The 17,537-nt window shown below is 41.1% G+C and overlaps 2 protein-coding genes across 11 annotated transcripts in view; one reads left to right on the top strand and one right to left on the bottom strand.

Moving 5' to 3' along the window:
- The window catches only part of PIAS2 (protein inhibitor of activated STAT 2), a 155,111-nt gene that overhangs the window by 121,510 nt on the left and 16,064 nt on the right, over positions 1-17,537 (bottom strand). For 7 of the 10 annotated variants that reach the window (XR_005362421.1, XM_038543340.1, XM_038543331.1 and 4 more), the window contains exon 1: positions 15,306-15,438. The exons of 1 other annotated variant lie outside the window; for it this stretch is intronic. Coding sequence is in view for 6 of the 9 variants with exons in the window: in XM_038543340.1 (XP_038399268.1) it covers positions 15,306-15,329 (24 nt within the window). In the remaining 3 variants the exon portion in view is untranslated. Of the gene's footprint in view, positions 1-2,362; positions 2,452-14,733; positions 14,913-15,305; positions 15,439-17,537 lie in introns of those variants that run through there. 2 more of the 10 variants (XM_038543335.1, XM_038543336.1) reach the window with 2 other exon arrangements.
- The window catches only part of KATNAL2 (katanin catalytic subunit A1 like 2), a 91,739-nt gene continuing 89,012 nt past the window's right edge, over positions 14,811-17,537 (top strand). The window contains exon 1 of the mRNA XM_038543344.1: positions 14,811-14,867. The gene's annotated coding sequence lies outside the window, so the exon portion shown is untranslated. The remainder of the gene's footprint in view (positions 14,868-17,537) is intronic.

Below are 17,537 nucleotides of genomic sequence, written 5' to 3'. Positions count from 1 at the left end.
ATCACTAGATACATACCAGAATGACTAAAATGAAAAACAGTGATAACACCAAATGCTGGCGAGGATGCAGAGAAACTGGATCACTCCATACATTGCTGGTAAGGATGTAAAATGGTACAGCCACTCTGGAAAACAGTTTGGCAAGTTCTTTAAAAACTATATATTTATAATAACTATACAACCAAGGAATTGCACTCCTGGGTATTTTTATCCCAGAGAAATGAAAACTTACGTTCACAAAAAAGCCTCTGCAGAAATCTCAAAGCACTTTTATTCTTAACAGCCCAAAACTCTAACCAACATGGATGTCTTTCAACAGGTAAATGGTTAAACTAATCCAAACCATGAAATACTCAGCAATAAAGAGATGAACTATTGATACATAAAACATGAATCAATCTCCAGAGAATGATGCTGATCAGGGGGGAAAAAAAAAACCCAAGAGGTAACATACTGTATGATTCCATTTATATAATATTCTTAGAAAAAATAAAACCACGGAAATGAAAAACAGATGACTGGGTCTAAGGTATTAAGGGGATGGGAAGGAAGTGGGCATAGCAATAAAAAAGACAGAGGTATCCTTATAGTGATGGAAACGGTCTATTTCTTGTTGGGGTCAATGTCAATATCCTTCTAATATTGTTGTGATGTTGTTCTTTGGTTTTCCAAGATGCTACCACTGTGAGAAACTTGGTAAAGAGTACATGAAATGTCTGTAATATTTTTTACAACTGTGAGTAAACTGACAATTATCTTAATAAGTTTAAAATTACAAAGACCAAGATTACTAAAGCAGATTATTTTTTAATCCAACAGCATGATATTCACGAGAGAAAACTAAAACAAAAGAAAACAAAAATGTAGGAGTAGGGAGAATTTTAAAAATCAGGCAAGATTCGTGGACCAAAAGAAAACAGTATAGGTATAATATGAAACAGTAATACAAAGAACATTCAAAGACACAAGGAGTAACGACAGAGAGTAAAGTAAAAGCTCCAATTCAACAGAAAAATATAATCTTTAATTTTCATGTATTAGCAATAATTTAAAATATATATTTTTTAATTTAAAATATATTTTAAAAAATCAGTATAACTACATAAACTAGGGAAAAAACATTCTTCTAAAAGATTAGCATACTTCTCTCTAAAAAGATATGGAAGATTTGAATAGAATTAACAAGCCTAACTACCAGACATATGTAAAACTGTGCTCACAACTGGAAAATACACATTCTCTTTCAAGTACAAAAAAATAAAAACTGACCACAGTCTTAGCAGATTTCAAAATATTAGAATCACACAGAACTTGCTTCCTAACCACAACACAGTTAAAAACCAATAACTAAAGAAACTCTCATATATTTGGAAATAAAAACTTTTAAATAACTCATAAATTAAGGAATTCACAGTGAAAAATAATGAAAACATTGCATATCAAAACTTGTGTGATGCAGGGAAAACAATGGAGACCTATGTTAAACACTGAAAATTAAAAAGCAAGGCATCCAACTTAGAGAAAGAATAAAAATAAACACCAAAAAAGTATAAAGTATACAAATAAAGAGCAGAAATTAATAAAATGGGGGAAAGATACATTGAAAAGCATAAAAAAACCTTGATTCTTTGAAAAGTCTTTAAAAATTAGCAAGCTTTTAGTTTTTAGTATTGATCAAAAGAAAAAGCATTAAAAGAAAAAAGATAAAAGGAACATTAACATTAAAAGATAAAAGGTACTACACAAAATTAGAGATTAACAACTTAATATCATTTCAAGACCATGAATGAAATGGGCAACTTCTTATACGATTATAACCTACCGAAACTGTCTTGAAAGTTGAAAATATGAACAATCCTATCAACAAAGCAATTCAATCAGTAGTTAAGAAGTGTCTCACACACACAAAAAAAAAGAAGTGTCTCTCTCTCACACACACACACACAGAAAAAAAAAAAAACAGGAACAATTTTATAGGGAATTCTATCATTCTAATTTTACATAATTTCTTCCAGAGAAAGAAGCGTATATTTTTACAGGTCAATATTATTAATTATTAGAAGCAAAAATCTTAAGTTAACTATCTTCAATTTGAGTCCAATAATGAAAAAGAGAGACAAATCAGGATTGACTTTATGCTTGAAATACATAGCATAAACCTGTTAACAGGTTACAAAAGAAAAATATCTTCTCAAAAACAGATTACAAAAGAAAAATATCTTCTCAAAAAACACAAGAGGCTTTTGATAAAACTCAACATCCATTCATGGCTTTTTTAAATTAGCAAACTAGTAATAGAAAGGAACATCCTTAACCTGAAAAGATTATCTACAATAAACCTACAGCAAGCATTATACTTAACTGTGAAACTTTGAAAGCATTCCCTTTAAAATCAGGAACAAGATCAGGATGCCCCCATCACCGCTTCTATTCAACATTGTACTGGAGATCCTAGCCAGCACATTAAGACAAGAAAAAGAAAGAAAAAAAAAAGGCATAAGAATTGGAAAGGAGGAAACAAAGAGGTCATTATTCACAGATAGATCTGTCTACACAGAAAATCCAAAGAATTCTATAGATAATTTACCACAATTAGGAGTATAGCAAGGTTGTTACACAAAGTCAAAACTGTACTTCTATACACCAGCAAAGTAGAAAACAGAATTACGAAAAGTTACCATTTATGACTTGATATAAAAATAAAGTACCTAAAAATAAATCTAACAAAATATTTGCAATAGTTTAGTTGAAGAAAATTATAAAACTTTATGAAAGACATTGTAAAAGACCTAACAAATAAATGGCGATTACAATATTCATGGTTAAGAAAACCTAATTCTCTCCAAACTGATTTACAGATCCAATGCATTGCCCATCAAAATCCCAATAGATCATGCGTGTTTGTATGTGTACATAACTTAAAAAAAAAAAGATTTAAAAAATTTTCAATGGATCAAATAGCCAAGAAGTTCCCTAAAGAACTGTAAGGCAGAACTTGGCCTCCTTCTTGTCCTTCAAAGATTGAGCAGACGGAGACTAACCTTCCCTATGAAAATTTAAAAACTGAACATAATATGAAAAACATCCATTTAAAGACATGAAACACTATGAAGTCAGCAAGGACGTGAGAGGCCAACACTATGAAAAGAAGGAAAGTGTAGAAAATGGGAGTCCAACATTTGATGCTTCTTTTGCCCTAGAAATATCTGTCAATGGGGAAAGGACAATGGATAGGTTGAGAAGTCAAGATCTTTGAAAAGACATATAGGGCTGGGGAAACGAGATTATTTGTAAAATATAACCTGCAAGAGTTGTTATCTGGGACATGCAATGAATTCCTACAAATCTGTATAAAAAAGATAGCTGGCTCAGTATAAAAATGGGTAAAAAAACTGGCAAGCCATGTCACAAAAGATATCCAAATGGCCAATAAATATATTAAAAGAGGCTTAACATCATTATTCATTAGGAGAATGCAAATTAAAACCACTAAACATTCACTAAAATATGTAAAATTAAAAGTGAACAAGAATGAATGTGAAGCAACTGGAATTATTATTTTGCTAGTGGAAGGGAATGAATGAACTACAACTACATACAAATGAATCTTGCAAACAAAACTGAGGAGAAAAGTCAGACATGAAAAATATATACACAAATATATACACATAAATATACAAGATATATAGATCTATTTTATAAAGTTGAAAAAACAGACAAAACTAATCTAAGACTAACATCAAGCCAGTAGTATCTTTGAGGAGACAGAGGTTAGTCACTGGGAGGTAACTCAAGGGAAGTCTCTAGGGTGCTGATAATGTTCTATTTCTTTATCCACATTTGGTTATACTGAAAAATTCATCCAGCTGTACTCTCATGATCTATGTATTTCCTACATGAAAGTCCTTATCAATAGAAGTTTGTTTTTGTGAAAGTTATTATAGAGTTGGAGTAATTAAGACAACATGATGGTGCTGTTAGCACAGATTAAGAGATCAGAATCCAGAAAGCATACACAGATCCAACTGTAGAATTATTACAAACCAGTAAGAAAAAAAATTTTAAACCCAATGCAAACACGGACAAAAGACATAAACTAGGTAATAGTATCTCAGAAGAGTTAAGAAAATGTTAATAAGCGTAATAAAAGATGCTCACTTTCATTATCAAAGGGAAAAATTAAAAACCAACAGGAGAAATTTTTACTCACTGGCAAAACTTTTAATTTGATAAAAGGGTTAGTAAGAAAGCTAATAAGCAATGAAAACTTCTACATTGCTGGAGAGAGCAAATACTGATACAATCCTCTTTGGGAAATAAGATGGCATCATCTAGTACTGTTGAAGATGAACATATCCTTAAATCCCAACAATTCTACTCCTGGAATTTCTACAATGAAACATACAAATATTTACACTAGGGATCCCTGGGTGGCGCAGCGGTTTGGCGCCTGCCTTTGGCCCAGGGCGCGATCCTGGAGATCCGGGATCGAATCCCACGTCGGGCTCCCGCTGCATGGAGCCTGCTTCTCCCTCTGCCTATGTCTCTGCCTCTCTCTCTCTCTCTCTGTATGACTATCATAAATAAATAATTTAAAAAAAACAACAAATATTTACACTAAATGAGATCAATCAAAATCACAGTGTCAAATCAGTGCAGGTTAAATTTATAGAATTTTTCTTTTTTGCATTTTCAAAACATTTTGGGTTTTGGAAGGTTGAATAAGGAATTTGAGGACCTGTAATGGGGGGGAAAAAAAGGAAACTACACAAATTTCCAACAAGAGAATGGGCAGACGGTATTTATACATGGAAAATTAAAAATGATAATAAAAAAAAAATCCCCAAATACAGCATCATTCCAGTTGTATAAAAATTTTAAACATATTAAAAATTTACACATATAGATATAATTTAAAATTCATATATCTATATAATGTGGATAAAATCAGGAAAGAATACCCTGCTGACCTAATGAAATGAGCTGTTTCTTAACTTATATGATGGCTACATGCATGTTTATTTACCTATACCTTCCTTACCTGTTATAATCTTTTGTATTAAATAACAACCATTTTTTAAAAATTAGCATGGTATTCCCAAATACAAACCATGATTCCAATAAGAAAATTGTCTCAAGAGATCTTTTCAAAGAAATTAGCATTATCAGATAATTTGAGGCATTTTTCCCCATAAATTGAGGACAAATTTCTCTTAAAAGAAAAAGCTTCTATAAACTAAAAATATAATCACGGAAATAAATCCTACAGAAGAGTTCAAAGACAAAATCAAGGAAATCTTCAGATAAATACATGTCAATCTAGAAGTCCAACATTCACCCAGAAAGTCTCAAATATATAAATATAAATAAAAATAATAATAGCTGTATAGCAGATCAGATTCTGTATAGCAGATCAGATTCTGACAATGCAGTAGAAAATGAAGGCTGGAAGAAGAGGAAGGATAGAGCTAGGAGAAACAAAGGGAAATGGATGAGTGCTAAATCCTGAGATGCTGGCAACTGAAAAGATACCATCTAAAACTGATGGGTTAAGTAACAGAAGTTTAACTAGTACAAAACGTTAATAATTAACGGGAGAATTAGGAACAAAAGTGAACTGGTAAGACACAGGTGGCCAACAGACACATAAAAAGAGGCTCAACATCACTCGTCATCAGGAAAATGCAAATCACAACTACAATGAGATATCACCTCACACCTCTCAGGATAGCAAAAATCAACACAGAAAACAACTGTTGGCAAGTACATGGCGCAAGGGGGACCTTCTTGCACTGTTGGGGAATGCAAACTGGTGCAGCTACTCTGTAAAACAGTATGGAGGTTCCTCAAAAAGTTAAAAATAGAACTAATCTATGATTCAGCAATTGCACTACTAGGTTTTTACTCAAGGAATAAAAAAATATTAATCCAAAGGGACACACGAACCCCAGTACTTAGAACAGCATTATTTACAACAGCCAAATTATGGAAGCAGCCCAAGTGTCCATCAATAGATGAATATAGATGTGGTGTGTCTGTGTATATATACGTACACACACATATACGTACATACACATATATATGTACATGCGCATACATACAAAATGGAACATTACTCAGCCAGAAGAATGAAATCTTGCCATTTGCAATGACAGGGATAAAGCTAGAGAGTATATGCTAAGTGAAATAATTAGGAGAAAGACAAATACCATATGATTTAATTCATATGTAGAATTTAAGAAACAAAACAAAGGGGAAAGAAGAGAAACTGAGGCAAACCAAGAAACAGATTTTAACTATAGAGAACTGATGGTTACTAGAGGAGAGACGGATGTGGGATGGGTGAGGTAGGAATTAAGGCAGACACTTGTGATGAGCAGTACCTGATGTACAGAAGGGATGAATCACTACTTTGTACACCTGGAACTTTTATTACACTGCACGTTAACTGGAATTTAAATTAAAACTTAAAAAAAAATAATATAACTAGTAGAAATCAATATGCCAGATAATGTGGAAAACAATGATCTAAACTTATCTACTAGAGTCAAGCAACATACACTGTTCAGAATTGGAATAAAAAAAAATCAAGATACAGAAAAATATGTGGTGTTTTTGAGTTTGGGAATGAACCTAAAGGAAAAAAAATAAAAACAAAAACAAAAAAACCCAAACATGGTTAAAAGCAGTTAGGGCAGCCCCGGTGGCGCAGCGGTTTAGCGCCGCCTGAAGCCCAGGGTGTGATCCTGGAGTCCCGGGATCGAGTCCCAGGTCAGGCTTCCTGCATGGAGCCTGCTTCTCCCTCTGCCTGTGTCTCTGCCTCTCTCTTGCTCTCTCTGAATAAATAAATAAATAAATAAATAAATCTTAAAAAAAAAAAAAAGATTAAAAAAAAAAGCAGTTAGTTATATAAGGAGTGGAATCTACTGGGAAAGAAAGGGCTTTACTTTTCCTTCTGAATTTTCCTGCACTATCTGCACAAGTATTGCTTTCATTTTCCTGCAATGAGGAATGGAAATAAGAATAAAAATTGTTATTAAAGCTACTTTTCAGGAGTGTCTGGATGGCTCAGTCAATTAAGCTTCCCACTCTTCATTTCAGCTCAGATCATGATCTCAGAATCCTGAGATCAAGCTCAGCATGGGGCTCCACTCTCAGCATGGACTCTGCTTGGGATTCTCTCTCCCTCTGCCTCTGCCCCTCTCCTCCCACTCATAGTCATATGTGCACTCTTTCTCTCAAAATAAATAAAATCTCAAAAAATAAAATAAAATAAAACCGTTTTCTAGGTTAGGGTGCCTGGGTGGCTCAGTCAGTTAAGTGTCTGACTCTTGATTTTGGCTAAGGTCATGATCTCAGGGTCGTGGGATTCAGGTCCATGTCAGGCTCTGCGCTGAGCATGGAGTATGCAGCCTGCTTGGGATTCTCTCTCCCCCTTTCTGCCCCCATTTGTACACATGTACACAAAGCCTCTTAATAAAAAAAAACATTTTCCAGTTTAAAGAAAAGTGGCCAAGCTCATACAATCAATAACCATGCATCCCTAAAGTTAATGTCAAAAAAAAAAAAAGGAAGAAAAGAAAAAACAAACGAATGAATGAACCACCATCTTCTGCAACAAAATCAAGAATAGCTTCTCCTGAGATGCTTGGGTGGCTCAGTGGTTGAGCATCTGCTTTTAGTTCAGGGCGTGATCCCAGGTCTGGGGATTGAGTCCCACATCTGGCTCCCTGCAAGGAGCCTGCTTCTTTCTCCCTCTGCCTGCGTCTCTGCCTCTCTCTCTCTCTCTGTTGTCTCTAATGAATAAATAAATAAAATATTTTTAAAAAAAAAAAGCTTTTCCTGACCTATACGAATAATCAAATGGAAAACCCTGAATGTCTGTTAAGTTCATACTGCTCTGCAAAATCACAAAAATTTTTATTTGTTTCAAACTACTCTTCCAAAAAAGTCTAGAAAGAAAAGCCACATTACCGGGGGTTCAAAGTAAACATTCACAAAATAGTCTGGACTATGATATCAACATATCACTTTTATTTCAACTGTGCAATTTCTTAAATTCAGATATCTGAATAAAAATAGACTGTCAAGATAACTCAAGGGAGAAAAAAATCATTCTTCAACAAATAATGTGGGAAAGTAGATATCCACATGCAAAAGAAGTCTGATCCCTACACCTCATGCCATAAACAAAAATTAACCCAAAATGGATCAACCTGAATGTAAAAACTAAAACTATACATATAAATCCTTATTGAAAACAGGCATACGGGGATCCCTGGGTGGCTCAGCAGTTTAGCACCTGCCTTCAGCCCAAGGCGTGATCCTGGAGTCCTGGGATCGAGTCCCACATCAAGCTCCCTGCATGGAGCCTGCTTCTCCCTCTGCCTATGTCTCTGCCTCTCTGTCTTTCATGAATAAAGTCTTTTTTTAAAAAAAGAAAGAGGGATCCCTGGGTGGCGCAGCGGTTTGGCGCCTGCCTTTGGCCCAGGGCGCGATCCTGGAGACCCGGGATCGAATCCCACGTCGGGCTCCCGGTGCATGGAGCCTGCTTCTCCCTCTGCCTGTGTGTCTGCCTCTCTCTCTCTCTCTGTGACTATCATAAATAAATAAAAATTTAAAAAAATAAAAATAAAAATAAAAAACGAAAGAAAACAGGCATAAATCTTTATGACACTGGATTAGGCAATGATTTCTTATCAAAACCAAAAGAAAAGAAAAGACGATAAATTAAACTTTGTCAAAATTTAAAAACCTTTGTGCTTCTAAGTACATTATGAAGAAAGTAAAAAGACAGTCCATAAAAAGGAGTAAAATATTTGCAAACCACGTATCTTATAAAGAACTTGAAAGGAGTAAAATATTTGCAAACCATGTATCTTATAAAGAACTTGAACTTACAACAAAAAAAAAAAATTTAAAAATGGGCTAAAGGTTTGAATAGACATTTTTCTAAAGAAAATATACAAATGGGGGCACCTGGGTGACACAGCTGGTTAAGCGTTTGACTCTTTAAAAAATTTATTTATTTATTTATTTATTCATTCATTCATTCATTCATTCACGAGAGACACAGAGACAAAGGCAGAAATGTAGCCAGAGGGAGAAGCAAGCTACCTGCATGGAGCCCAATGTGGAACTCAATCCCAGGACCCCAGGATCATACCCTGAAACAAAGGCAGACAGACGCTCAACCACTGAGCCACTCAGGCATCCCTAAGCATTTGAGTCTTAATTTCAGCTCAGATCATGATCTCGTGGGTCATAAGACCCGCATCTAGCTCCACAATCAGCAGAGTCAGCTTGAGACTCTCCCTCTCCATATGCCTGTCTCCCCTCCATGCCCTCTCTCTCACAGAAAAGAAAGAAAAGAAAGAAAGATAGACAGACTAATAAACACATGCAAAGATGCTCAGTATCATTGGTCACTAGGGCAATGCAAATCAAACCACAATAAGATACCACTTCACATCCAAGCAGGTAAGGATGTGGAGAAATTAGAACTCTTATAACTGCTGGTAGGAATGTAAAATGAGGGGATCCCTGGGTGGCTCAGTGGTTTAGCGCCTGCCTTTGGCCCAGGGCGCAATCCTGGAGTCCCGGGATCGAGTCCCGCGTCAGGCTCCCGGCATGGAGCCTGCTTCTTTCTCCTCCTGTGTCTCTGCCTCTCTCTCTCTATGTCTATCATGAATAAATAAATAAATCTTAAAAAAAAAAAAAAAAGTAATGTAAAATGATGTAGCAGTTTGGGGAAAGTTTGGCAGTTCCTCAAACACTTACTTACCACAGGTACCCAGCAATGCTACTCCTAGGTAACTACCAAAAATAACTGAAAACGTGTCCACATAAAACTTATATACAAATGAATGTTCATACTTGTCAAAAAGTGGAAACCACCCAAATATACATAAACTCATGAATGAACAAAATGTGGTATACTCCATACAACAGAATATTATTCAACCATTAAAAGGAATGAAGCACTGACACACGCCAGAACTTGAGCCTTGAAAAGGTTATGTTAAACGAAAGCAGACAGACACAAAAGGCCACGTGTATGATTCTATTTCCACAGAACACCTAAAACAGACAAATCCATAGAGACAGAAGGTAGATTACTGGAAGTTGAGGGCTAGATGAAAAGGAAGACAGAGAGTGACTGCTTAATGGGCATGGAATTTCTTTTGGGGGTGATAAAATGTTCCGGAATTAGATAGTGGTGATGTTTGCACAACTTTGTGAATAGACCAAAACCACTTTAAAAGGCTGAAGTTTATGGTATGTGAATTATATCTCAATTTAAAAATTTAAAAATAAACTAGCTAAGATCCAATCCAGAAAAACAAAGGCAAAATGCTGAGAAAAGAAACATCTGAAGAATGTTATATTTAGAAAAGTGTCGGCTTTATCAGAAAAGATATTCATGGAGGGAGGGCACAGACCTAAGGACCAAACAAATGCAAAAGTATCTACTATAGCCAAGAATATCTTGGTTTACAATTTAAAATTATCTATTTAAAAAAAATAAAATAATCTACTTAGGGGCACCTGGGTGGCTTAGGCAGTTAAGCATCTGCCTTCCACTCAAATCATGATCCCAGTGTCCTGGGATCTCTCCACATCAAGCTCCTGGCTCAGCAGGTAACCTGCTTCTCCCTCTCCCCTCTCCTCTTGTGCACACGCACCAGTGCGCACTCTCTCTAATAAATAAAATATTTTTAAAAAAATTATCTATTTAAATTAAACACTGAGTTTTGTTTTTTTTTTTTAAAGATTTTATTTATTTATTCATGAGAGACACAGAGAGAGAGAGAGGCAGAGACACAGGCAGAGGGAGAAGCAGGCACCATGCAGGGAGCCTGATGTGGGACTCGATCCCGGGACTCCAGAAGCACGTCCTGGGCCAAAGGCAGAAGCTAAACCGCTGAGCCAGCCAGGGATCCCCAACACTGACTTTTGAATGTGCTTTCATAGGCATGAACTCAAGTGAAGCCATCTTGGAAATTTTAGTTGCATACCACTCATGGCTTTGAATCACACGGTAGATTCAGTTGCATCTATCATATCTATTAATCTATTTTCTTGCCCAATAGTTGGGAGGGATGAGGGATGAGGGATTCTAACCTCAAATCCCCCATTAACTTTCTATTCTCCGTCTATATCCTCACAGCACCTGAAGCCACCACAATGGCAAGTCCTGCTAGGTGTAAAGAACCCAACACTCAAGCCCTCTAGACAGAAAAATCTTCTGTATTACTCAAGACTCTTAGCCTCAAAGATCTTCTGCATCTTGTTATCTATTAGGAAAAGATATCTTTAAAGATATCTTTAGAAGTATCTATTAGGAAAGTTATGATTACTCACTCACCAGCCCAAATACACACCAAGACTGCACACATTTACTCGTTTTTCTGACAGCCATAAACTCAATGCACAAAAGGAAGGATGAGGAATACAGGACAGAAAGCCAAGGAAGGAAGGAAAAAAGAAAGTTACTGCAAGAGATTCCCCCCCTCCATCTCCACACTTGAGTGATGTGAAATAAGGAGAGTGGATTAACCAGAATAAATAAATAAAAAGTAAAAAATAAAAAGTACAGAATAGTAGCAGGAACCTTTGTAAGGACTACCAAAAGACTGCACGAGCAACCCACAGTATACAATCAAAGAAGCATCTCATTTTTTATTTCAGCTCAGGGAAGTCAGCTTGAGATTCTCTCCCCCTCTTAGCCTCCACTGGCCCTCCTGCCCCCCTCCCTCATCGCTCTCTCTAAAATAAAAAAAAATAAAAAAGAATTTGTTTTTCAAAAACCATTCTGGTTGAAGAAGAGATGAGGGACTTCAGAACCCCGACTATTCTGCTTCTGCTCTATCCCTGTGCTTAGCTCTGCTAGAGACTATTTTGTAGAGAGAAAGGGGGGTAGCAGTGACAGAAGTCCAGACCACCAGATCTTATGAGCTTATCCCAGGTTAATTCACAACTAGCTAATTTGCAAACTAGTTAGCTCTGAAACTTCTACCAACATAAATGCTATAAACAAGCAACCAGTGAATTGAATAATTTCTTCTCTAGCACCTTGAAAGCTTCGAATACTTGATGTGTACATATAATCATCCTTGACTACTCAGCCCACAGTTTCTATTTACAGAAAACTTGCTCCTTCCTTTCCCCCAATCCATCAAAATCGTCTCGTGAATCAGATTTATGTGACAGGACACTAACCTTCTGGCCATAGTTGATTAGAACAGAAGTGGACCCTCATCTAAGCTCAGCAAGTCAGATCCTCTCTCTTGGAAGAGCTAGAAGAAATGCGTGCTGGTATTCTATTAAAAAGAAAGCAGCAGTGTGTAAGGCTGCCACATTCTGCTATGACCGGACAAGACCTCTAGCATTGGCTTACATAGCAGTCTCAAAAACTAAAATCATCTGGCAGCCTCTTAAGGTTCCACAGGAGTTGCCTCATCAAATAACCTCCACCTCCACCCTAAGCTTACAAAGCAAAGGCACAAGAGTCACCAAAACACAGTGAGGACAGGAGATGGCATCACCAGCCCCAGAAAGGACCTGCTCTGGTTATACATGCCCCTAGTAAGTAGCACTAAACGATAATGGATAAAGATAATGGAAATCCTCTCAGCAGCAATAGTATGGGCAGCCAAATATGTGACTTCCAAGTCAGCTATTTCCTCTACTGCCAAGTTAGCCAACAAACTAATGCTGGCCAGTTTTCCCTGGTCCTTTAATTTACCGGACTCTCTGACCCCCACAGAATATATTCTGAAGCAGAGACCAACCATTTAGAATGCCCTACATGTTTCTTCCTCTTTTCTAATTAGATTTTCAGTCAGCTGTCCTGTTTCCCCTCCAGTATTATATGTCACATAAGAAGGACACTGGCTGTCATTCTATTTAGTTCATAGATTGCAGGCTGATGGCTAGCAACACCACGTGGACCTGAAGGAAATTGCACAGAGCAGGAGAGCCCAGATTCTGAAGAGCGTGGACTCTAAAGCTTGACATCTGAGGTTAAAAATCCCAGGTCTTCCAGCTCAAGCTATGTTGGGCTACTCAACTGGTCTCAGTTTCTTCTGACAATTTCTTCTAATAATTCTATTACAATTATTGCAAGAATTAAACAGGTATGTAAAGTGCTTAGACCAGAGCCAGGCAGGTAATAACCAGAGATATTATAATGGATATTTATTATCATCATCGTCATCACCACCACCACTGAAATGGGTACAGGACATGGAGACAGTTCATCTTTAAATGTAGAAGATGCTGCTGAGCAACTAAAGCAAAGACTGGTGTGGATAACTCTTCCACCATCTATCTGCACACCCTTCTTGTCCTCTGAAAATTCTCCCCAGACTCTGCCAGGCACCTTAAGTGAGGTGCCATCTTCCATCAAGTGTGGGAAGAAGCAAAGACAGCTGAAAAAGATGATGAAGCTGATCTACAAAACAAATTGTAGATGGCAAGGTGGGGGAGAGGGAAGAAAATGGAGAGGGAGAAAAGGAGGAAAGGAGGTGGGGGGGGATAAAAGTGGGGAGCAAGAAGGGGGAAAGGACAGGTAAACCCGAAGAGAAAAAAAGCATCTTTGGCTTCCATCCTGGCTCCACTCGAACTTCAGCACTGACTGCTCTTTCTGCCCTATACTTGCAAATAAATCCTCCCCTTTTTATTAAGCTTTGACAAACAACATTTATAAAAGTCTAATGCAAGTCTTGGAAAAACTTTCATCAACAAAAAAAAATCCTAGAAGACGATCACTTGTATATATATGTTACTGCGCAAAAATTAGGACACTGCATGTAAAAAAATTTTTTGACCTTCCAACTTGTCTCCTTAACCAATCCTCAACCTAATGCATTCATTTACACAGCTGAGGCTCAGACCTGGTTGTTTCAAAAGCTCCACAGGTGTTAAAACTCCTACACTTACCAACATGAATACCCTTTGGCCGCTACTATGGTTCTCCGTATAAACTAATGTAGAGGCACTATAAACTAATATAAAGAAAATGCATTCATGTACTTTTTACTAGGAATTAAGTAATTCGTTTTGAAACGACAGAAGGGAAAATGGCAGGTATTATGCAAACTATAACACGCCCTCCCTTTAGATCGTTACACCAATAGGTTCTTTTGCTGATGTCCATCGTACCAGCCAGGTAAGCAGACAACATCCTTCCGACTCCATCCCTCGCGGAGGGGGGGGGGGGAGGGACCACAAACATACAAAACTGAATCTTTGACCGGATTCCTCCTCCTCCTTATTCCCAAAAAGTAACCCTTACATCGTAGTCTATTATGCAAAAGGACTGCAGTTAATTTCAAGTTCGCATTCAGCTCTACTTCGGCTTTTTTTTTTTTTTTTAAATCACGGTTTCCGTCCTGAAGTATTCCATTTCTGTCGCCAGTAATTCAGCGATCCATAAATAATAAATAATAATAATAATAATAATAATAATAATAATAACGAATCAATCCCGTCCGTTTATCACAGTTCAGTTTCAGCTGAGGACTCTGAAGGTTACCAGCCCCGGGGAAGGGGGGCGGGATATCTTTTCCTCTGTACCCCCCAGCACACCCGTTTTCAAACCCCGACTACAAAGATACCAACAATAAAGTTGTGACCTTGTCCTAAGGCCAGGAAGCAAAAGGTTCCCCCCCGCGCGAGCCGAGTTCACAAGCCAAGCTCACGGCCCCTCGGCCTCTGCGAGCGTCTTACCAGGGCAGTAAGAAAACACCAAGTGTGAGGTCGAGCCGAACCGCGGTCTCACGGAACGGCAGCACCAGCCCCGAGAGCAGAGGCGGAGGACTCCTGAACGCCCCTCGGCGTCGCCGAAAACAGTCTCCCGGCAAGTGAGTACCACGCGGACTTCGGAGCGGCCCCCAAGGCGGACGGGCGGACCCCGCGTCCCGCCGCAGCCCGGACACCAGGCCGTCGGGCGCCCGCGAGACCCTCCCGGCGGCGGCGGCGGCGGCGCCCCCGCGCCCCCCGCCCCGCGCGCCCCGCGCGCCCCGCGCCAGGTGTGCCCCCCACCCCCGCCCCCCGGGCCCGGCCCACCCGCCGCTCCGGGCCCGGCCCGCCGCCGCCCCCGCGCGGCCCAGCCGCCCTCCGCCGCCCGGCTCCCCTCCCCCGCCCGCCGGGCGCCCCGCTCGCACTCCGCCAGCCGGTCCCCGCGAAACAAGAAGCTGGCGGCCGAGCGACGCTGCGGCTCCCCCGCCTCGCCTCGCCTCGCCTCGCCTCCCCTCCCCTCCCCCGCGGCCTCCACTCTCCACTCCCGCGCCCCCGCTTACCCTCAACTCCTCGAAATCCGCCATTTTACACCACCCGCGGGCGCCGCCGCCGCTGCCGCCACAGCACCCCCTCCCGCTGCCGCCAACGACGCCGCCGCCACCACGGCCGCCGCCGCCGCCTCCAGCACCATCCTGCACTGGGCGCCGCTAAAGACGCCGCGGCCGCCGCCGCCGCCGCTGCCGCCGCCGCCGCCGCCGCCGCCGGGCCTGTCACGTGACCGGCGCGGGAGCTCCGCCCCCGGCGCGCGCGGCCCCGCCCCCCGCGCCCACCCGGCCCACCGCCTTCCGCCCACGTCTTCCGCCCGGGCCCGCGGCCCGCTCCCGCCGCCCGCCGGCCCCCCGCACGCCTTCCGGCGCCGCGCCCGCGGCCGTGCCCTCCTCCGCTCCGCCCCTGGGACGAGGACCCCGGCCGGGGAGCGGCGGAGGCGGGGGAGACGTGGCCGGGGCTCCCGGCAGCGACGTTTCGGGAAAATCCTAGCGGTGCCCTTGTAGCCGACGGGAAGCAGCCGCCAGGAAAACCGCCCCCCAAAGCGGCGGCGGACCAGCCTCAGCGTGGCGCTGCCCAAGCCGCCCTTGCGATCTCAGGTGCGCGCCGGCCGAGCCCTCGCCGCGTGGGTTCTGCCCTCCGAGTACTAACCTGGCTGATGCCTTGGCTTTGAAGGGCGCCTGAATGTCACGGGCTGCAGGCGCGAGAGGGTGGAGCGGCGGGACCTGGGGAAAGGTGAAATAAGAGAGCGAAAGAAGAGTACTCCCAAAGATCCCCGGTTTTTTAAAAAGTCGAGGGGTCGGGGAAATCAGATAGCCGGGCGAGATGAAATGCCAAGGGCAAAATAGATGGAAGCGAAGCGCGGTGGCACCGGCGACGTGCTGATAAGGATGAGAGAAGATGCTGAGTCAAGCTGCTCGGAAAATTCACTGGACCAAGCCCGGGGTTCAGATTTCCCTGAAGAGGTGGGTGAAACCCACCCACGGGGAGAACTTTAAAACCCTTGATACCATCTGCAGAGCCCTGTGTACTCTGGTGCCTGCCTACTGCCTCTTCCCATTCCCCGTTTGTTTAATGAGTAAAAGAATGAATGAACAGCAACTAGAGTGATTTCTGACGCTGGCTCTCTACCATTAACTTCGTGGTCTTCGCCTGGCTGCTTCTTGATTTTAGTGTTTATCCTCCTTTGGCCTTGGTTTACACCTCACTGGAGTTTAACATTGTTCAACAGCCATTAAGTGAAGGTCACCGTGAACTAGGTGCTTTGAAGGAAGAGAAAGGTGAATAGAATACAAGCCTTCCGCCGAGAAGTTTACAACGCATACAAGGGACCAACATGAACACGAAATTAAGAGAAGGCATGGCCTCACCGAGAGTTGTTTGTAGTATTAGCTGTCGGGTTGGTAGGTTTGACTGCACGGCTCTCAGCGCTGTCCCAGACAGGCCTAGCCCGAGAATAACTAACGTCTTCCTTGCCACAGTGATTACATCAGAGCTGAACTGTAAATCCAACTACCGCAGGGCATTTCCAGGCTTTGCCAATTAGATCAAGTGTGGGCCAATTTATTCAGTGATTAGAGGTGAGGAGACTTTCTAGCTTGTGGAGGTCTACAACCATTTTGCTACAATGAGGGGCCAGCCTGAGCACCAATCCATCTCATGGGCAAGAAGCACCCAAAAAAATCAGAATTAACTTTGACAACCCCCCTCCCCCACCCCTGCCTCTTACTAGTTTTTTTTTTTTTTTTTTTTTTTTAAAGATTTTATTTATTTATTCATGATAGTCACACAGAGAGAGACAGAGAGGCAGAGACACAGGCAGAGGGAGAAGCAGGCTCCATGCACCGGGAGCCCGACGTGGGACTCGATCCCGGGTCTCCAGGATCGTGCCCCGGGCCAAAGGCAGGCGCCAAACCGCTGCGCCACCCAGGGATCCCTCTTACTAGTTTTCTTAAGCTAGTGCCTTTCTGTTACTGTTTCAGATTGCTTTATTTTTTTTTTTTAAGATTTTATTTATTCATGAGAGACAGGCAGGCAGAGACACAGGCAGAGGGAAAAGCAGGCTCCATGCAGGGAGCCTGATGTGGGACTCAATCCTGGGTCTCCAGGATCATGCTCTAGGACCGAAGGCAGGCACTAAACCACTGAGCCACCCAGGGATCCCCGTGTTTCAGATAGTTTTAGATAGTGTTTTCTGTTAGTAGCATCTGAAATAGAATGCTACTTGTCTCCCTAGACCAGATTAC

This window comes from Canis lupus, chromosome 7, assembly GCF_011100685.1.
Source record: "Canis lupus familiaris isolate Mischka breed German Shepherd chromosome 7, alternate assembly UU_Cfam_GSD_1.0, whole genome shotgun sequence".
Taxonomy (NCBI): domain Eukaryota; kingdom Metazoa; phylum Chordata; class Mammalia; order Carnivora; family Canidae; genus Canis; species Canis lupus.
The sequence above is the reverse complement of the archived record's forward strand: the minus strand, read 5'-3'. Positions and strand labels throughout refer to the sequence as shown.